General features: G+C 53.7%; 8 protein-coding genes across 8 annotated transcripts; 5 read left to right on the top strand and 3 right to left on the bottom strand.

Moving 5' to 3' along the window:
• Positions 1-480: 480 nt before the first annotated feature.
• On the top strand, positions 481-930 carry CLAFUR5_01833 (uncharacterized protein; the record flags this gene model as incomplete). The annotated part of the gene is made up of 2 exons (XM_047900981.1): positions 481-497; positions 552-930. The coding sequence occupies 2 exons, from the start codon at positions 481-483 to the stop codon at positions 928-930; spliced, it is 396 nt and encodes a 131-aa protein (XP_047755475.1).
• Positions 931-2864: 1934 nt separating this feature from the next.
• On the top strand, positions 2865-4277 carry CLAFUR5_01832 (uncharacterized protein; the record flags this gene model as incomplete). Its single annotated transcript, XM_047900980.1, has 2 exons — positions 2865-3872; positions 3930-4277. The coding sequence occupies 2 exons, from the start codon at positions 2865-2867 to the stop codon at positions 4275-4277; spliced, it is 1356 nt and encodes a 451-aa protein (XP_047755461.1).
• Positions 4278-4522: 245 nt separating this feature from the next.
• On the bottom strand, positions 4523-6195 carry CLAFUR5_01831 (Glucokinase; the record flags this gene model as incomplete). Its single annotated transcript, XM_047900979.1, has 2 exons — positions 4523-4608; positions 4659-6195. The coding sequence occupies 2 exons, from the start codon at positions 6193-6195 to the stop codon at positions 4523-4525; spliced, it is 1623 nt and encodes a 540-aa protein (XP_047756215.1).
• Positions 6196-7703: 1508 nt separating this feature from the next.
• Positions 7704-8849, bottom strand: CLAFUR5_01830 (uncharacterized protein; the record flags this gene model as incomplete). Its single annotated transcript, XM_047900978.1, has 1 exon — positions 7704-8849. The coding sequence occupies one exon, from the start codon at positions 8847-8849 to the stop codon at positions 7704-7706; it is 1146 nt and encodes a 381-aa protein (XP_047756204.1).
• A 1679-nt stretch (positions 8850-10528) lies between these two features.
• Positions 10529-11968, bottom strand: CLAFUR5_01829 (uncharacterized protein; the record flags this gene model as incomplete). Its single annotated transcript, XM_047900977.1, has 1 exon — positions 10529-11968. The coding sequence occupies one exon, from the start codon at positions 11966-11968 to the stop codon at positions 10529-10531; it is 1440 nt and encodes a 479-aa protein (XP_047756623.1).
• A 611-nt stretch (positions 11969-12579) lies between these two features.
• Positions 12580-13756, top strand: CLAFUR5_01828 (uncharacterized protein; the record flags this gene model as incomplete). Its single annotated transcript, XM_047900976.1, has 2 exons — positions 12580-12952; positions 13029-13756. 2 exons carry the CDS (start codon positions 12580-12582, stop codon positions 13754-13756), a joined length of 1101 nt encoding a protein of 366 aa, XP_047756624.1.
• A 458-nt stretch (positions 13757-14214) lies between these two features.
• On the top strand, positions 14215-15792 carry CLAFUR5_01827 (Glucan 1,3-beta-glucosidase 3; the record flags this gene model as incomplete). Its single annotated transcript, XM_047900975.1, has 1 exon — positions 14215-15792. One exon carries the CDS (start codon positions 14215-14217, stop codon positions 15790-15792), a length of 1578 nt encoding a protein of 525 aa, XP_047756613.1.
• A 799-nt stretch (positions 15793-16591) lies between these two features.
• On the top strand, positions 16592-18702 carry CLAFUR5_01826 (SCF E3 ubiquitin ligase complex F-box protein grrA; the record flags this gene model as incomplete). The annotated part of the gene is made up of 2 exons (XM_047900974.1): positions 16592-18043; positions 18097-18702. 2 exons carry the CDS (start codon positions 16592-16594, stop codon positions 18700-18702), a joined length of 2058 nt encoding a protein of 685 aa, XP_047756614.1.
• Positions 18703-20750: the final 2048 nt, after the last annotated feature.

Genomic DNA, 20750 nt, shown 5'->3' with positions numbered 1-20750 from the left:
GGTGCCTGGCCGAGAGTTTGGACGCCGCTGGTGAAGTGTAGCGCGGGAGTGCAACGAGCACGAGATGCTCTCCACCGATTTGATTCGATCAGCGCTGAGCTCAGGATCAGCGACTCTTGGGTGTTTGCATCAAGGCGCAGAAGAGGCGAACGACAAGTGGTGCAGGCGTGTGAGGTGCAGGAAGCAGCGTGCCGTGCGTGGGTGAATGAACACGACGAGTGTGATGAGAGCTCGGCATGGCGCGGAGGAGCTATTCTAGAACCTAACTCTGGAGGGTATGGCCACATCGCAGCAAGGAATCCATGCAATCTCCAGCTTCTGGCGCATGTGAGCATGTGAGCACGTGCAAATACAACACTCCATCATAGTCACTTGTACGACACCGAGGGATACTACAATCACGGCAGTGTGACAGCCAGGCAATCATACAACAGTATCCCACCATATCCTCGCCATCTCAACCCCAGCGTGACCACCACCATGTCAGCTCCACAAGGGTAATGACCTTTGCTCAACCCACCTCCTCCATACCGCAACTAACACCTTGCCAGCGTATGGGGCAAACGCAACTCCCACTCCGCCGCCCGCACTCCCCAGAATCGCTCCAACACCGCGTCCCCAAGCCAACAGAACCCCTCCCAGCCTCCGAAGCAACCACCGACCAACGTCTGGCAGCAACGATCCTCAGTCAACGCCGCAAACGGCCCACCCGTGGAAGAGGCACACAAGTCGGTGAACGGCTTTAACCTGGCTGAGATCCACGCTTTGGCTGCACAGCAGTACGTGCCGCCCACCTACAAGCCGCAGGACACGCAAGCAGGGAGGAGTAGCGCATCCCCGTGGGGGAATAAGGCAGGTACCATGGCAAATGGAAAGCCATTTTTCCAGGAACTCGCGAAGCAGGTCGCGACGCTGGAGGGCGGAGGATGACTATGGGAAGAAGATTTGGTAGTGAGACAGGAACGACATCTCAGCAGCCGGGGTCAGGAGTCCGACCAAGGCACGTTGGTGCTACGTGAAGGCCGTCAGAGGAAGATTGGACACGAAAATTGGCAATGGTATCGCGGCCAAGTGAACGGCGATGGGGCTGCGTGTGCATAGCTATCGACGCTACGGCCTTCACCGGCCTTCACCAGGGCAGCAGTGGGACCACGCGAAACAGTAAGTTGGATGCGTTGCGATGACATCGAGAAGAAGCTTACAAGAGGCTCGTACCTCAAAAGGCCTGACACGAGCCATTGATGGCTCGTCACGTATCAGAAGAAGACCAAGGCCGGTACAGCTCATTGTGCAGAAGTCGGTCGCTATGTAAACATCGACCACGTCTATATATCGGGCACCAAGCTCTGTGTGTTCTATAGTGCCTCCGAGTACAGGCTGTGCTCGAGCACGCTTCAATTTCGAGACGACCCAGCTCTTCAGCCAGGGAATTTATCGCTTCAGTACCGCGCACGTTGCGACCGATGTCACTGCTCTTTGTGGGCGCAACAGATACTTACCGTCCTTTGAGCCCATACCAGATAATCTTCGCATGAGGTACATCGCCAGTCTCTTGGTGGATCCGGCCAGACAGAGATCTCCGGTTGTCCGAGCGCCTACAGATGCGGCTGGTATGCGGCTTGCTGTGTGCAGCATGTAGATCAACAAGATGAACGCCTTCCTTGTAGCGATGCATGTACCTCAGTAAGGCTGAGCAATCGAATCGTCGTGCTCTCTATGGAAGAGGTATCGGGTGCGACTACAAGGGTCGTTGGCACAGTTGTAACTCCACAGGATCCCAGTCAACGAAGTTTCGTGAAATCCCCGTATCGAAAGGTGCTTGTAGGCCAAAGAAGCAGAGCTGATATACAATTGGTGTCAATTATGCGTCGCCAATCGTCGGAAAAGATACCGGCGGAGTGGCCGGAGAAAAGCGCGATGAAGCGCGTGGGTTGTGGTCAGCCCAATCTTAGAAATGACCAGGCTCCCGGTAACCTCGTTTCATTGTGTCACCCAGAGTATTTCTCCACGTTGCAGAGTGCTCGAGCAGGATCGGAACAAGGAATCCTCAGGATCGATGGGCGTCGGCTGTGCCACAAGCTTCGCCGCACCCCAGCAGTCGCCGCACCCCAGTGACTTTTTATCATCAACACCACCAATATTGCTCATATCAACTTGCTTCTTTTCCCAATGTGTTCGCAGCTATCTGTTTCCACATTCTGCATGCTCATATCGCGTAAAAACACGTTGTGTTGCCGAGAGGTTGGTGTTGACGCTTCGGCATGGGATTTTGGTGAGAGCCCCACCAAAGCTTCATGCGCCCGTGTCGAGATTCACGCGTTTCTTGCTTTCTCACCACCTCACCACATACAACAACACACCATGGAGCCCACTATAGTGCCCACAGGCTCTCAAATTCTGTATTCGCGATGCTATTCTGAGCAATTTGAGCTACATATCGTGTATTTTGAGCGTGTGTGGCAATTGATACAAGCCAGCAACACCATGTGTCGGAACGCGAGAATCCGAGCTGGGGTGCGGCGAAGCATGTGGCGTCGGCTGTTGGGTACTGATCACGCATACAGCTAAGTTAGTGGCATGGTCTGTTCCTAGTGCTGCGTGAAATGCTCGTTATACTCAGCTACCTGGCATCAGCCTTGTCGAAGATGCGACCAGGTGATAATCCCAGCCAGCCGCGGGACGCAGTCGCAAACCGACGGGTATCATGGCGAGACAGGCCTGCGAACTAGGGCCACGCACCTCAGTGCGAGAGCCTCAGAATCGATGGACTGTGAGTAAGACATACTGTAGCCTTACCGGAGTCGACTGTAGCGCCATCGAGGATATCACACACTCGACCATGCTATAGCCCACACACCGGAGAGATGCAATTGTCGAACAGTGCTTCTTGCATGCCCCGAAAAGCAAGTGCCGCCGTTGTCGCTACATTATTCCTCATCTTCTTGTACCTTTACGGCTCTCCTCGATTTTCTAGCTCATTGCGACACGATGCACCGCTCCCATTTTCCACCGAGAGACCTTTGGCATGTCGCCAGTTGCCCGGAGCAGAAGACGTGGTAGTCGTCATTAAAACCGGCTCTACTGAATTCCAGGACAAGTTCGTGGTGCACATCAACACCACACTGACATGCTATCCTCGGTCTCTGGTCTTCTCGGACTATGCGGAAACGTACGAGGGGATCCAGATTATCGACGCTCTAGAGTCGATCGATGACAAGATCAAACAGAACAACCCCGACTTCGACCTTTGGCGTCGGCTCCAGGATGGCGGTCGCTCAGTGCTACTACCAGAGGAGCTCAGCGGTCCTGTAAGTGCCTCGCATGCCAGCAAGTATGGGAACACTGGCAATCCTGGCTGGAAATTGGACAAATGGAAGTTCCTTCCCATGGCGACCCGAACTTTGCAAGAATATCCAGATGCCAAGTGGTACCTCTTCGTCGAAGTGGATACCCTGATCTTCTGGCAGACGTTGCTCAACTACCTACCAGAGCTCAATTCAGACGACCCAATCTACATGGGCAGCATGATCATGTTGCAAACCACACACTTCGCACATGGAGGGACCGGATTTGTGCTGTCCCGCCCGGCGCTCGAGATGATGGTGGAGAAGTACCAGGCGGAACGAGCTTTCTGGGACCAGTATGTCGAGAACACTTGGGCCGGAGATGCTGTGCTTGGTGCTGTATTACGGGAGGTTGGCGCGCACTTTATCAACGCCAGAGCAATTTTCCAGGGCGAAGAGATCGGCAATGTACCGTACGAGAGGGATGACTGGTGGTGCACTCCCACTGTGTCCTATCATCACCTTGCGCCTGTCGTTGTTGAGGACATGTGGCGATTCGAACAGGCATGGATCGCGGGCACAAAAGGTGTAAGTCTTACCGCGAATAGAGGACTGAATCAAGCGGCTTTGACTGAAACTTTCCAGAACTCTTCGAAGATTTTGCGGCATCAGGACGTGTTCGACGAGTATATCCTGCCTCGTGTTATGTCACAGCCTAGCACTGGAACAGCCGACTGGACGAACAATGCTGGCATGGACCAAGGACCGGTAGAGAGTTTGGATGCCTGTCGTTCCATCTGTATGCAGCATACGAAGTGTCTCCAATTCATGCTCGATGAGCAAACTCGTTGCAAGACAAGCGAAGTGCCGCGCTTGGGCGAGATGGCCAAGGGAGTGTCTTCTGGATGGCTTGTGGATCGGATCAAGAGTTGGAGGGAGAGCAAGAGCACGTGCTCGGACCGGAGAAAGTGGATCGTCGATAGAATGCTTTGATGCTCGCCAGATGATTGCTCGGATGTTCGCCGTCATCCAAGGGTCCGTGGGCATTCGTAGCTGTTCGCGTGGTATGACATTCAAAGCAAGACCCGGGGAGGCTTATTCTGAAACCGTCAATTCCTGCGCCAGTAAGCGCCTATGCCATGTGCAAAAGTGCCCCCTACATACAACATTTTACAATTTCAACTCCTCGGCTACATGCTGTGTTTCTCCCCATGAAATGCAAAGTACCCAATTGCTGCCTACACACGATACCGAATGCTTCTGTTGATGTTCGAGATCAAGCTCTGGAGAAAGCCACCGCCTGATGATGTGCTGGGTGCTGATACTATTGCGAGTAAGTGCGAGATTCTTCACCATCGTCTGTTGATGACTTACTCTTCATAGCCTTGTCGGCCACAAGCGCGATCAATGCCGCGCCCACGCCACTGCCATCCTTGGCAATGCCGATACGGATCTTCTTCTCGCCCTCTGGTCCGACTTCTGGTATGTCCCTGAGTGCTTCACGGATGTACTCCTCGAATCGGGGGTAGAACTCAACCAAGCTGCCGTCAACACCAATGTCGACGACATCATCCTCGTTCACCTCCAGGCTGGCGTTGTTGGTTGTGGAGATGTCGGTCGGCTTCTTGAGCTTGTCTGTTGCGATCACAATTGCTGCAATGGCAACAGCAGAAAGCCTCGCGGCACGCTTGCCAATAGCGCTCGCAATAAGACGTACTGCCTCAGCGTCCTCCGACGAAGCAGCAGTGACACCGTACTCCTTGTCTAGCGTTTGGCGGGTAACCTTGAGGCCAGCTGAGTTGTCACCCGAAGTGATGGAGAGGAAAGAGGTGTCGATGCCCCACTGCTTGTACAGAGGTGAATCCTTGTCAACGTTTGTGGTGCTGTGGACATCATTCTGGTTGCTGTGCTCGTCCGTGAATAGAGGCACATTTTTGTCGTTCAACAAGCTGATCAGCGACCGACGCAGGATCTCTCCCAAGAACATGCCAGACACGCGCTTCTCGAACATCTGGATGCCGGGGTTGACACTTTCCCGGTCAAGATCGCGGTCGTACTGTGTGTTTGGCAGAACAGACAGTTGGTTGTCGAAGCTGCCCCACTCAGTGTTGATGATCATCTCGCCAGTAGTCCTGTCCACATCGCCAGCTTCAGCGCCCAGATTGTTCAGCTTCGTGACCTTGTCCAACTTCTCAACGTATGCGCCGTTCGTCCCGGTGCCGAAAATGGCGCCAAGAAGTGTACCAGTCTTGCCAGGTGATGTGTACGATCTTGCCATGAGTGTGCCAACAGTGTCATTCACCAACGCCGCAACCCTCACAGGCAGACCGAGAGCATCAATCTCCTGCTGTAAGAGCGCACAGACGTCTTTGCCAACAGTGTCGTGAATATCGAATCCCTTGGTCCATCTGATAAGCGTGCCCTTGTTAATACCAGATTGCTGCACTGGAAAGCTGAATGTGAAGCCCAAGCTGAAGACCTCCTCATCCCTCTCGCTCATGAACGACTTCTTCTTCTCCTTGTGTCCCTGGTAGTGCTCGCCGTGATGTGTCTTCAGGAACAGCTCAATCTGCTTCGCCAAGAATGCAAACAGCTCATGGCTCGTCTTCGCAACCATGAGATCCTTCGGTATAGCGACCTTGCTCTGCGTCAAGCTGAAGGTGCTGTTACCATGCAGCTGGATGGAGCATACTCGGAAGTTGGTTCCGCCAAGATCAACAGCCATGTACAGTCCCTTCTCGGTTCCGTTTGGCACAGCCGTAACGTAGGTCGGGATCTGGGACATGGTCGCACCAGTCTTACCAAGACCCTCGTCCATCTGGCGGATGAACTCTTTGACGCCTCGGTTCACATCTTCCTTCGGGTACTCGAACTCAGCGGCTACCCGCTCTGCTGCTTGAGCCAATGCCATGCTGCGCGGACTCGGGTTGTACAAGCTTCCGGGTATGTGCGGTGGAGCTCGGCAGTACAGCTCTGAGACGAAGGGGTTCGGCGATGGACAAGACGGCGGTGGGAGCGGTGGGTAGCGGGATCGCAGAGAGAATAGCGAGCTGTAGGGGACCGGGAGGATGAACTGTAAGAGCACTAGCAATACCAAGACGATGAGAGTGACAAGACCTGTTGGCTCGGCAGCTCGTCCTCGAAGTCTGCTGTAGATCGACTTGCTCCCTCGAAGGTCGCGTAAGAAGGGAAGCTCTTCGTCTTCTTCCTTGAGGTCAGGGACGTTGCTGGCGAGCTTGAGACGGGCGAGTGTGGCCTCTCTGGGCTGGGTCGGTAGGCTGTGGGAGCGGTGGTGTCTGCTCGGTGCCAGGATGGCTGATGGCTGATGGCTGATGGCTGATGTTTCGGCGGAGCTGTCAAGAACGACGAGCAAGAAACAACAAAGTGGCAGTGGCAGTGGCAGTGGCAGTGGCAGTGACAGCAAGCGTCTGGAGCAAAGTCGGAGAGTCGCGGCGACGATGGAGCAGCTCTATAGCAATTGGTGTGTCGTGCGATTTACAGCTGAACGTGCGCGGTGGTTGCACGACTTTGAGCAGATCGACCTCGCTCACTCCAAGAAGAAGCTCCCCCGCAATTCGACCCGGCTTCTGGCCGTTGTCCCATGCACGACCACGCGAGCATTCATCCTTCTTCGGCCCGACTGCAATGCCTTTGTTACACTCCCACATGACCATATACAGCTGCACGTGTTGCTTGTTCATCTTCACAACAACGAAGTCCAGCTGCTTCGATCTCGACGTGTCTGCTTGTTTCGAAGCCGCCGACTCCACTGTCAATCCCGGCTAGCCACGGCGCTTTTACGGCGAACAAAAAGCTGCATTACTACGTCACTGTCGCGGCTCTGTGAAGAATCTGAAGATGTGTCTGAAGGAGTGAAGTCAGAGCAGAGTCGGAGGCTTGATCATCTTGTCCACCCTGAGGCGAGTCAACTATGGAGACTGTTTGCCACCCGACTGAGACACGGCAGGCACGAATGCTAATTTCTCACATCTTGGATCCAATGGCTGTCCAGCGCATCTCGACAGTACTTACGCGAGGCGATGCATCGAAGGTAATTCTGTTGCGACGATCCACAATCTGCCGAGTATGACATCTGGATCCTCAATCCGCTCCATCTTTGATCTGAGACAGAACATGGACGAAAGATAATTTCTCACATTTCATGTCCAGTCAGACGTGTCAGAGCACGAATGCCTCTCGAACCCGCTTGCCGAATTCCGAACACGACCGCGCGGCGACATTTACATTGCAGAAAAGGACCACTTTCATGTGAGACATACAACGTACATGTGCTAGATTGTATCGTCTCCAAGCCAATAGCCTCGAAGCAGGATCTGAAGCTCTGAATCGTCTCTCCGTAGGCATGAAACCGCTTGTGGGGTGGCGCACCGGATACGCAGCGCTACACGACTTCGAAACTTAAACTTCCCTCCATGACCCTGGAGCGGCCTGCCTTCCAGTATTCGAGGCTCCATATGCCTGATATTGTTGTTGTCCGGGGTAGCTGGCTTGCGGACTCACAGGCGAGACTATATCACTAGGCGGCGCAATGTGATAGCTCGGAGGAATGCTTGCCTCGTAGCCACCACCTCCTCGCTGCCCACCCCCAAAATAGTTCGCGCTCGAATCAGCATGAGGAGTGTGAGTGGTCTCATGTGGCGAGACTGGAGTTCGTAATGCTGGCGAGTACGGAGAAGGTGCAGCAGGTCCTCGGATCTCGTTCTGCGAGCTGTACGCAGAAGGTGAGGTTAGTCCACGACTTTGGTCATAGGATCCATATGGCGATGGGGAAGCCGGGCCACGATTCTGACTCTGCGACTCATATGGCGAGGGGGAGAGCTGCCGCTGCTGCTGGTAATCATGATATGGCTGCGCTGCGGCAGTCATCGTGCCAATGCCTCCGGAGTGCGAAGCTGCGACATGGTGTGTGCTGTTTCCGTCAGAGTACCGTCCGGTCTCCTGCCTGGACAGTAGATTGTCCTGCTGTCCAGCATATGCGGGCTCTGGATTTTGGTATAGCATCTGTGATCCTGGATTCGGACTTGTCCCTCGTTGATCGAACTTCTCCATCTCGACATCCTCATAAGGTTGTTCTACTTTCCTACTCGTTGCATTGTCCCAACTTGGCATCGCAGGAAGTGCATCTTCGTTAAAGTTCGCGCTCTTCGAAGGCGTATCGAACGTCGCTGTCTGCGGTACAGTTGCGCTCCTGTAGCCTGCCGCTCCACTGGTATACATTGGCGGCGGAGGCTGGTGGTATTGGTTGTGATAGGGTGTAGGGGGTGCTTGCTGGTAGCCCTCGTTCCTGCCTGAACGTCCGCCTCTAGGTGAGGGGCAGCATACATTGCAGCACGCAAGACAGCCACAACAGCATTCAGCACCGCAGCATATGCACCTTGCGCAACACCATACGAGCGATAGGATGATCAAGGACCCTATGATTATGCCTATTATCACAGGCCACTTGCAATATGCCTTGCTCATGCAGCTGTCCCATCCTGAAAAGGTATCCTTGACGCCAGCGAGTGAAGATCCTATATCGCGCTGCGATAGTATACTCGGCATTATGAAGGGTATCGTTCGCACGCCCGTGCTTGGGAGTCGTCGTGCCTCGTGGCCGGTCCGATGTCGTGGACTTCGAAAAGTCGTCGCATGTAGTAGTCGAATCGCGGTTTGCTCCCAAAAAGCTTACGATATGTGTCCTGACCTTGGCTTCCTGCTTATGTCTTACTCCTGCCCGCGCCCACAATGCTCGAGTGTTTGCCACGCACGCGCCTGGACCAGCCTCTCGCGCTTCGTGTAATCACGGGCTGTGCTGTTTCGGTACCCAAACTGCGCCCCGCGATCGCGTCAGTCGTTGTCAATGAATGAATGCGCGAAAGGAAGATGTAATGTATGGATCATGTCAAGTTCTCGCAATAACAGGAGACTGTTCCTGGTCTGCAGACTGCGTACTCGCCCAGGGCGCGGCGTCGATCATCGCCCGCAAAGTGAGACGCCAATGCGTGTGCACCTCGTCCCTGACGCCGTTGGTGCTCCGCCACACATGTGAAACGTAGCGCCAAAGCCCGGATCGTAAATGGATCTGTGGTCTGGAGAAAGTGCGGAGGAAGCTGGAAAACGTGCAAGAACCGAAGAGACGTCTTCTTTCTTGCGCCATCAATATATGCTCTCGTTTAAGATCATGAGTTGTGCTGAAAGAGCTTGTACACTCCGTCTGATAATGCCAGCATGCCCATCGCAAATGCCGTTGAGACGCTCCGATGTCACGATGCATTAGCAAGACGCATCGTCCCTATCGAGACAGAATGGTAGTAGTATGGATACCATTAACCTACATTACATCCAGGCTCTGAGCTCAACAGATGATCCGAGGCTGAGCTCTGCGCCTCACACAGCGTAACGCATTCATATCTCGGACATCCAAAGAGTGACGGCCCCCTCGCACATCTGCGCTGCGGCGAGTGTGACCAGGATCATCACTCCTTAGTCGTACCACTTCAACCTCCAACGATCCACGCGGTTCTGTCACAACACTACACCAAGGACTAACGTACATTTTGTACACTAAGACGTTATCCAAGACGGGCAATAACATTGCAGCGACCGCAGAATCGGTACCCAGTCTCCATCCTATCCGCCGTGCGTCAATTTTGCGGGCGCTGGTTAGTCGCGATACCGTCTCGACCACTGAGCGGTATCCTTTCTTGTAGCGCTCACGGTCCATTGAGGGAACTGCTACTAGCGCTCAACGGGCCTGGGCATCGACAGAGAGCCGAACGTGTAATCGGCGTGGGACTTCTTTCTAGAAGGTTGATCATGTTCGATGTGTCGGGGAGTACCCGGTAGGAGGTGGCATACAAAAACGCCTGTGCCAGGACAGCGAGGTATTGAGTTCTATCTTCAATGCATAAGTCATCAACCATGAGCATCTTTCGCACTACTTCCACAGCTCCACGCTAAGCTCAACCAACACTTCATCCCCAATGACCAGCGCGCGTCAACATTGCTATATTGTCATACACGCCAGCAGGTGCCTTCTGCATGCTCTTTGAAAATAGCATCGAAGGATGAACTACCTCTGCTCTACGGGACGTGTTACTCTCAGCCAAAGGCGTGGTACCATAGGGCTATGTCGTTCCTGCAATTGCCGAGATGGATGGGCCCACCAAACCTGCATGCAGGGCTGCTTCCTTCCAAAGATCGACATTCGATAGGGTCGGTGATACTGTTCACTAGGCCCCTCAGCAGGGAAGATATCGCTTGTCCTCGGTATCTGCGTCCAGGAGCCTATCGAGCTCATCACCGACGTCGTGTAGATTTTGACCGCCTTTGTGGTGGACACAAATGTTATTTGTTTTCTGGATACTCGCGCCAACTTTCTGGCACCAGGCTGTCTTTTGTATATCCATCTGGCTTGCGTACCATTTCTCAGCATAGTGGAGAGGTCCAACTGATCGTAGAGCACCGCACCAACCATATTTGGGTTGTGTTATCCACGCCAAGCTCTCACACAGTCTGTCGGCGCATTCTGTCGCTTCTGCGATTAGGGTGTCTTCTGACTTTGGCAATATGGGTGGGCCGAAGAGTCGGTTGATCTCGAGCATGGTTTGTTTTATTTGTAGGAGGCAAATCCAGTATGTGACATGTGCGCTTGCGTGCGAAAATGACGGGAATCGTAGCGTTTTGCTGAAGACTGCGGGTGCGCCTTTGGTGGATCGCTCAAAATGTGTATAATATTCCACACTATTTTGCCAGTAAGGCATTGCATCGAAGGATGAGTACCAATGAAGAAGCCATGCTTGTGTGTTGCGCTCCATTGTTGCAAGCTCAGTGAGTACTGCAAATAGCTCACCAAGTTCTCGGTGTGGCCGCTGCATTGCTCGGTCGGCTTTCTCGAGGACACCAGGCACACTGATGAGGTGCTCACTGAGAGAAGCCATGATGCCATCGGTTATCGCCGAACAGCGCTTCCAAGCAGGACCCGCAAGTTCAACTCTTTTCCGCTCAGCATGGCCGATGATTCCAGATACGTGACGGAAGTTGTACAGGAGAAGCTGCGCCAATCTCGAGTACTGGCTGTTCGGTCCTCTAGCAAGCAGCAATTCTCGGAGGGCGGCAAGATGTTCGTTCAGATGTAACTCTTTGCTTCGAAATGCTGAGAGCGGGCTGTGTATCTGGCAAACCCCAAGCAGATACCTAGCACCCAGGAGACCATCGTCCTGCTTAGCATTGGCTTGTGCGAGATCTGCATTGACGTTTGCGACGGCCACTTGATACTGCGTTTGAGCTTCACGTATCAGGCGCTTATCAGCATGCGCCGTTCCCAGCTGGGCGAGGGATAAAGCATCGATTGCTGCATTCATTGTGGTGCCCATTCCGTCCAGGGCCTCTCGCGCCAGAAATTTTGAGTACATGAAGTCGGTGTCATGACCGGATATGCCAGCGGGAAAGTACAGCTTGAGGAACTCTTCTTTAAGTTGCATCCGTGTAGCTTCAGGGCTGTGGAAAGACGATACGCTGGACGACGGAGTCATTGATCGCGGTCTGGAGAAGAGGTCTTCGGGCACGGAGGACAGCCCAGAAGGGTTCGATTGCGTGTCATCCTCATCTTCGAGTCGGTCATCTTCGATTGTGCCATTGCAGCCTTGGCAAGTCGCAATGTGGAAAGGGCAGTTGTGCATCGGCTCGTCGTCAAAGTACCAACGCGGCGCTATTGTAAGCGCTGTTGCATATGGTGAAGAGTGCCGGAATGATAGAACAGCATGTGAGGGCGGTGGTGAAGCTGAGAGTGACGCCGAAGTGCTCTCTGGGTGTGAATGATGGTTGTTCGAGATGAGAGAGTATTGCCGTTTCCTTTCCATCGTAGGAGCCAGCCTTGAACGACAGGAGTCGAAGTGTTTGAGAGGCTTGGTGGCTGCAGTGCTGCTGCGGCCCTTGAGGTCAACTGTAGCATCACGCATCGGGAGCAACTGATATATCTACGAAGATCCGACCTACCTCAATAATTGCCGCTCTCAGGCTGAGCAAACTTCCCTCATGCAGACGCCCAAAAAGCATCCCTGTTCAGCACGAAGTTGCGAGACACCTGAACGCTGCATCGGTGTTAGCAGAGCAGTAAATGCGGACGATACAAGCATTGATTGGCCCAGATCTGGATAGGTAGGTGATGTGCGGATGGAAGATGGGAGATGACGTGCCTAGGTATGCAGTGAACGCTCGGACCGCTGTCCTTTCGCGTTAAGGTTTCGGCATGTTAGTGTGCAAAACAAACACAACTTGGAACACTCGATCTATGGCATCTCACGTGCCGATACTTGCTGTACAACCGGACGACCATCACCGCGCCGACGCGAAGACGCGCAACTCTGCAGCTATCAACGGCCTCCCCACCCGCGACTCCAATATACAGCCCGCCATGGCTCCAGCAGCAGACGACACCGTGCGCGTGCGCGCGCCGGCGCAAAAGATCCCATCAGCATTGCGACTCCCACTCGTCGCGTTGACGTCTCTCAGCCTCAGCTCGATACTGTACTCCGGCGTGTCGGGCTTCGCTGGACCAGAGCTGGCCGCGGTCAGTCGCGACCTGACGTCGGCATGGCACATCGGGGCAATGGTCTTGTGGAAGCTTTCGGAGCTTAGCATCGCATGGTACGCGTGCTACGACTGTAAGTACACGACAACAACCCTCTGTGGACTCCAAAGCTTCATCTTGCCTTTCGCCGCCGCTGACTCGATTCCTAGACCTGGATCTCGCCTACCTCACGCTGCTCAACAACGTGCCCCACTACTTCCTGCTCAACACCTTCTACGGCATCGACTTCTTCGCGACCATCATTCCGCTCCTCATCGACATTGTCACGATCGCGTTGCCCTTCTGGCTGTTCCGCACTCTCAATCATGGTCATGACACTTCCGGTCCTAGGACCGACAACCAACGCGTCGCGCAAGACAAGGGCACCCAATACTTGACGGCGCTGTTCGGCTCGTCGATATACTCGCTGGTAGTCTATGGAAGCTTTGTAACCTGGCTTCCAGTATACATTGTTCTCCACTTTGATGGAGTTAGAAGTCTTGAGAAGGCGCATACCACTGCCATCTGGACTCTGGTTGGCTTGTTTGCGCCATTGGGCTACGCAGCGACTCAGTTCGTCTTCGTGCCAGCCATTGGCTCTCACGGCAACCCTGGCATTACCGATTCAGCTGTGGCGCCTTTCGACACCGTGCAGAGCGGTTTCGTGGCGACTATCCTCCATAACTTTCGTCTTGATAGCACTGTCTTCACGCGGAGAGCAGAGATCCTGGCAAAGCGCACTGCGATCCTGGCTGCATGCTCATTCCTAAACACCTTTGTTCGCACTTACTTCACGATCGAGGGCACGGAACTCGTCGGTTCCCTTGGATGGGCTGGTGTGTGGGCCGCCGCTGCCGGCCTGACCGGAGTGGCGTATGCCTGGGTGGGCAACGAGTAAGAAGGTGGTAATTCCTCAAGAGAGCGGATATGACAGCAGTCAGCTATAGAGTTTATCAGAGCGGATATACCCCGGTGCAGTGTGCATTGGAATAAGACCAGGGAATAGTTTACGAACGAACGAACGATCGATCGATCACCTCGCGCATGCCCCCCCACTTTCTTTTACTTTGCTCGTCGAGGTCGACTGCAACTCTTTCCATCGGTCCATCACGACAAGAGCAAACAGCAAGCTCCAGACCGCCAACGTGATCTTGCAAGAACGATGATCGTTCACGTCGGCTGTCTCAGTCTTGCCATGAACTCGACGCTTCCTAGAATGACGCAGCCTGCGTCGCTTTGTTGCTCCACGTTGAATGCAGCCATCCTGGTCTACCATCCTCACTAACAATCTTGACCTGCATCTCCACCTTCTCTGTATCTGAACGTCTCTAGAAAAGCCTCAAGCCTCAAGTCAACATGAAGACGTTCCTCAACAAAGCAAAAGCTGCCCTAGACAACAGCGACTCGCGCACCTCATCGCACAGCCAAACAGCTGGCGGACCATCATCGATACAGCCGCCAACACTCGCAGACGTCATCAGATATCGATACCACCATGGAACTAACTTGGGCTCGATCTTCGTACAAGAACGATGGCTAACCGGCTGTATGCATGACGAAAGTTTCCCGGGCTCAAGCGAGTTGACTGCCGTCGAAGGATGGGTAAAGATGGAGGGCATCGACAAGGCCCGCGAGCGATTCGAACGACACTGGCATGAATACACCAGCGATGCTGACCTTGACTGGCTACGTGATGTCGGAAAGTGCAACGCCATCCGTCTTCCCATCGGATACTTCACCTTGGGACCTGCATGCTGCGAAAACACACCTTTCCAAGCTGTTGGGGCCGTGTATCAACACGCTTGGCAAGCGGTCAAAGATTTGATACAGCGATGCGGCTCTCGTGGGATCAGTGTCTTGATTGACCTTCACGCTCTTCCGGGCGGTGCCAACGGAGGAGATCACTCGGGCACGAACAGTGGCAAGGCCGAGTTTTGGCATTCGCGTAAGTGCAAAAGTCTCGCCACTCGCTGTCTCTGCTTCATCGCCCAACAAGTGCGCGATATGCCAGCAGTGTCTGGCATCCAGATCGTGAACGAGGCCGAGTGGGATGCGAACGGGATGTACGAATGGTATTGTGATGTGCTGACAGAGCTCTCGACCATCGATTGCACCATGCCCATCTACATTTCTGATGGGTGGGATCTTACACGGTGTGCGGGCTCGATACAGGGGAAGAACACCATGATCAGCAAACACGCGAATCCAATAGTCATCGACACTCATCTTTACTGGTGCTTCTCCGATGGCGACCAGCAAAAGTCACCGCAGCAGATCACCGGGGAAGTCGGGAGCAAGCTGCACGAGAACGAGCTCAAATGCGGCAGTGTCGTCGATAGAGGCGCTTCTCAGGCTGTGGTTGGTGAATACAGCTGCGTACTTGGAGACGCTTCGTGGGCCAAAGGCGGATGCGATCCTAAAGAACAGCTGGTTCGTGGCTTCGGCAATGCTCAGTCGCAACGATATCAGCAGCGAGCAGGGGGCAGCTACTTCTGGACCTACAAGATGGACTGGATGCCTGGCGGCGAGTGGGGTTTCAGGCAGATGACGGAGCAACACGCCATCACTCCTCCAACATCACTCACCCTAGAAATTCACGACCTCCAGACACGCATCAGCCAGGCCCAATCTCAGCGAGATTATCTCCGAGGCAGTTCGTGGGGCTCGCACTGCCAATATTGGGATTCGAATCATCCTGGCGTGTATGAGCACGACCGCTTCGTGCAGGGATGGGACGTTGGCTTCAGCGATGCGATGGTCTTCTTCGGCATGCGCAGCCAGCACCATCTTTGTGGAGCAGACAAGATTGGGATGCGTGATCTGTGGGTGCTGAAGCGACTCCGGGAGAGTGGGCAGGCTGGTGAGTTTGTCTGGGAGTACGAGCAGGGGTTGCGTCAAGGCATTCGTGACTTTTATCAAGCCGCTGGTGTGTAGACGGGTATCGAGCATGGTGGGAATGAAGGGTCAACCTAAGACGCATAGCATACGCATAGGAGTGGAGATATAGACTAGACGTCAGTGTACCTATTTCGGAAACACGCTGATACATGACACAGGCATGAGCAGAAGCGCGTGGCTGTGATACTCTGCTGTTCATCTGAACAGCGGAGCTGCGGTCTAGACGTGCCGCGGTGTCTGCATGGCTGACTGTGTATGGATGACGGGATGATCGAGCTCGGGGATCCAGGTCTCCAGGTCCAACAGCCAGGTAGAAGTCGATGTGTAGTGTTATATTTGGAGTGGTGCCCCTGCATGCTGTTGCCGTTGCCGGCGTCCAGCGATCGTTCAGCCTCATCTCACAATTCACTAGATACTGGCTCGGGCCGGTGACCAGCCCACTTCGCGACTGCAGTCTGACGACGGTGCAGCAGTTGCAGTAGCAGCAGGGCACATCTGACAACATTGCCATTCACCACGCTCGAAGGCTCGGAACGACCCTCTCGAGCAGCTCGCAGCACTTCCAAGTGCCCAAGAACATTGTCGACCACATCGGCCGCAGTAGTCGCCGACGCACCGAAACATTCACCCAAACCCTCCGGCACACTACATCTGGCGCACCTCGCGACTCTGCACCTACAGTACGTCACCTGCGCGAAAACCAACACGATCCGATCAGGACTGGAAGCCTCACGGCACGGCACGAACTTCATAAGGGAACACATCACTGAGACTCACCTTCGGCCACCTCGACCTCGACCTCGACCATACCAAGCTCCTGCCTGGCCCACCCACAATGGCGCGCGCAAGGCGGCTTCTGCGCATGTCCAGCGCATCCAGTTCGAGCTCCTCCAGCACATCCCCCGAACGCGGCGTCGACGACGACAATGACTCCTTCATGCTGCAAGCGAACGACTCCCAGTCCTCTCTCGGCGGCGACCTCTCGCCGGAGCTCTCACAAACGGAGGCTATGCGACGCGAATATGAGGAGCGATGCCGAGTGTCACCGGTTCACCGCTTGCCCGCCGAGCTCCTCATCAGCATATTCTCCCGCCTGACATCGCCGCGAGATCTGCAGATGTGCATGCTGGTGTCGAAAGAGTGGGCGCGGAACAGCGTGGGACTGCTCTGGCATCGCCCGCAGATGAGCAAATGGGATTGCATACAGAGCGTGGTGCGGAGCATACGGAAGAGCAACAAGTTCTTTGCATATCAAGAGCTCGTGAAGCGGCTGAACATGTCTACCCTGGCTGCCAGTGTGAGCGATGGCACACTGGAAGGCATGAGAGAATGCAAGCGGATCGAGCGACTGACGCTGACCAATTGCTGCAAGTTGACAGACGCGAGTCTGCAGCCGCTGGTGGATGGAAACAGAAGCCTGCTCGCCTTGGACGTCACCGGTCTGGACCAGCTCACAGACAAGACCATGCTCACCGTTGCGGACAACTGCCTCCGATTACAGGGCTTGAACGTCACTGGGTGTAAGAAGCTTACTGATGCCTCAATTGTGGCTGTCGCACGGAATTGTCGTCATCTCAAGCGGTTGAAGTTCAACAACTGCGTACAGCTGACGGACAACTCCATCATGACAGTCGCCAATCACAGCACGCATCTTCTGGAAGTCGACTTCTATGGGCTGCAGAACCTCGAAAGTCCTTCGATAACCACCCTTCTCATCTCTTGCCAGCATCTGCGAGAGATGAGACTGGCTCACTGTTCTCGCATCAACGATTCCGCATTCTTGGACCTTCCTGGAGACCCCGAAATGCCAGTCACCTTCGACTCCCTTCGGATCTTGGACCTCACCGACTGCAACGAGCTTGGCGACCAAGGAGTAGAAAAGATAATTCACACTTGTCCGCGACTTCGCAATCTGATCCTTGCCAAGTGCAGACAGATCACTGATCGTGCTGTAATGGCCATTACAAAGCTCGGCAAGAACCTGCACTACATCCACCTTGGCCACTGTGCACGGATCACGGACGTTTCTGTTGAAGCACTTGCGAAAGCGTGCAACCGCATCCGCTACATCGACTTGGCGTGTTGTAGCAATTTGACAGACAACAGCATCATGAAGTTAGCTGGCTTACCAAAGCTGAAGCGAATTGGCCTGGTCAAGTGTGCTGGCATCACTGACAGGAGCATATACAGCCTAGCCGTTGGCGAGGTCAAGCACGGGCGGAAGGTCAATGGTATCAGCGTACTGGAAAGAGTTCATTTGAGTTATTGCACTCTTCTGACACTTGACGTAAGTCTACCCGTCGACTTATGCACATGCCGCTTACGCTAACAATGCATCAGGGTATCCACATCCTTCTCAACAACTGTCCGAAACTCACGCATCTGAGCTTGACTGGCGTCCAAGCATTCCTGCGGGACGAGCTTCTTGCATTCTGTCGAGAGGCTCCGCCGGAATTTAACGAGCACCAGCGTGATGTCTTTTGCGTCTTCTCTGGTACTGGTGTCGCGCGACTGCGGGAGTTCCTGAACGAGCAGAAGGCACACGTGGCGGCAGCTGGCTCTGTCACGCCATCTGTGGTGGACGATAGCGATCTCATCGATGTCGATATTGACGACCAGAACCCAGACTCTGACGGCAGCAATACTCCAGTGGTGAATGTCAACGTGCACGGCAACTACCCACAAGGCCACACACCCATCATCCACGGGCCCAGCTCAGCAATCAACTTCTCACCACACGGAAGCCAGGTTGGCGCAGGACCTTCCAACCTAAGCCAAAGCGCGCCCAACCCAGGGAGTGCAACCTGGATTGGAGGCCACGCACCCATCATGATCCACGGCGGCGGCGCCCAACACGTAACGGGCATGATGGGAGCCACGATCCTTGACGAAGTCGATGGAGACGAAGCCTTCGGCGAGGGCAGCGAAATCATGGACCGTGACTAGATGATTACGAACCTTTCCGTTGTTCAACATCGATACCACCCTGCACGAGGACCACTAGTATGAACCAGGAGGCGTTTTTCCATTGGCTTGACTTGGCGTCGGAGGTGGGACCGCCTCCCTAACAGCGCTGTCTGACTGCCAGCCTTTTCTCGTTTCCCCGTTCTCTTTTTGCTCAGAGCGTTGCAGCAGCGATGCCGAGGGGCTACTCGGGAAGCATGGATTGGCACGAACGAATCAGATGGAGCATTTTGTTGATGAAGTATTGGATTAGAGATTCCCTCCTCCGCGCTATGCTATGAGAGTATGTACGGCATGCCATGCATGAAATGAATGAAGAAGAGAGAGATATACTGGAGACGTTTGACTATTCTACTGTCCTCCTACTGTTCTGAGGCTGCTGTTGCGGTATGTGCATAGCTAGCCAGCCAGCCATCCAGTCACAGCCAATAAGGAGCTCGTGGCACTTGCAGAGGGCGACGCTGCAGCCATCCATTAGCGTCCGCGTCTCAAGCTTCAACTTGCACACAAGCTCACCAGGGGAAGCTCTCGGATCATCCTCATCCGAGGGATGACATGTGCTACAGCATCAACCTGCAAGTCCCTCGTGATTCGCTGGTACTGTAGCGAATTGAAAGCTGAGCTTTTCGTTGCGCGGAGCGGAGGTTGGAAGTGCATGCGGACCTCCTTTAGTCTGAAGACAAGAGTGGCGAATGGAAGGAAAGAGAAGGAATATCGTGTGGATGTAGGTGATACATGAGATGCGTGCCGGATGTTCCTGCTTGGCCCGCGGGTTCATGTGCAATATGGAGGGTAGAGAGAGCGTTGTAGGGTCATCGGCTCGGAGCGGCACGGTAAGTTGAGCACTTCCAGTAGAACGCTAGCATAAACACCTAGTGCACTCGGCTTCCTCGATCGTCGCGTTAAACCGCGACGTTTCAAACAAAACAGTATATTAGGCAATAACGAAGCGCTTATATATAGTAATATATATACTAAAATGCTCGCCTATATATACGTTATCGAATACGTGCCTTAAAATGCTATATACTAAGAGTCTATTTTCCCAAGAGCAAAGAATAGCAAAGTCTTAGCGCTTATCGACGTCGATAATTTACGACAAACTTTTGTATATATAGCTATAACTTCTACTAACTTATAGTGTATTTAATATTACGAAACTCAAATCATCGATAGATCTATAACTATTAGTTCTATATTTCTAGAAATTTGTATTCTCGTATCTAGCTATACTACGAAGTTATATCTTATTTTCTGAATTTTTTTTAGAAAACTCGCGATTCAGCGGACCGGGAAAGCCGAGTGCACCAGGTGTTTATGCTAGCGTTCTAGTGTCCGGTAGTTGGTAACCTGTGTTTGATGGAGGTGTTGCTGTTGCCATGTGAGAGGTTGACAAGGGTCGTGAATGGTCTTTGGTATGCAAGCATCTCCTTTGATTTCTAAGCTGTAGAGGGGAATCTCAGCAGCATCCCTAATAAGCTGCCCAGATTGATGATGGGAGAAATACTACCGGCATTGTGTGAACACCTGCAGCGCTGTGGGCGGCCAACGGCAATGCTATATATGGAAGGCTACGACTGATCTGAGGTGTTCCACGCAAATGTCCGGTGTAGGCAAGGAAGTACAGGCACCGGTTCTGATGGTCTGTTGTGCCCGCACTCTGTTTCCGACGTCTCTTCAGCTACGGTTTTGTTCATGCAGCTCAGATCCTGGCAATGTGTGTCACACTGACATATATCCTGACGGCCATCTTGTGGTTCCGGAAACGACGGGTCCTCCTGATAGCTCCTGCCTGGCTCAATTCAGATGGCGTACACAGTGGGTGCAATGTCGTGGTTTGAAGCTGCTGCATTGGCTGGTGAAGGGATGTTGAGACAGGTCGACTGCTCGCCGTAGGCATTCGATTCGCGGTGTCCTGGCTCTCGTCAGTCGCTGTAGCAAATATCCTCTTTGACTATGGCTTGGTATTGAGGCGCAGTGTTCATGCCTCTGCTTGCTCGCCTTGATTAGGGTAACTTATGTTCTCAACT

Source organism: Fulvia fulva, chromosome 1 (genome assembly GCF_020509005.1).
Source record: "Fulvia fulva chromosome 1, complete sequence".
Taxonomy (NCBI): domain Eukaryota; kingdom Fungi; phylum Ascomycota; class Dothideomycetes; order Mycosphaerellales; family Mycosphaerellaceae; genus Fulvia; species Fulvia fulva.
This window is presented reverse-complemented; position numbering and strand designations above follow the sequence as displayed.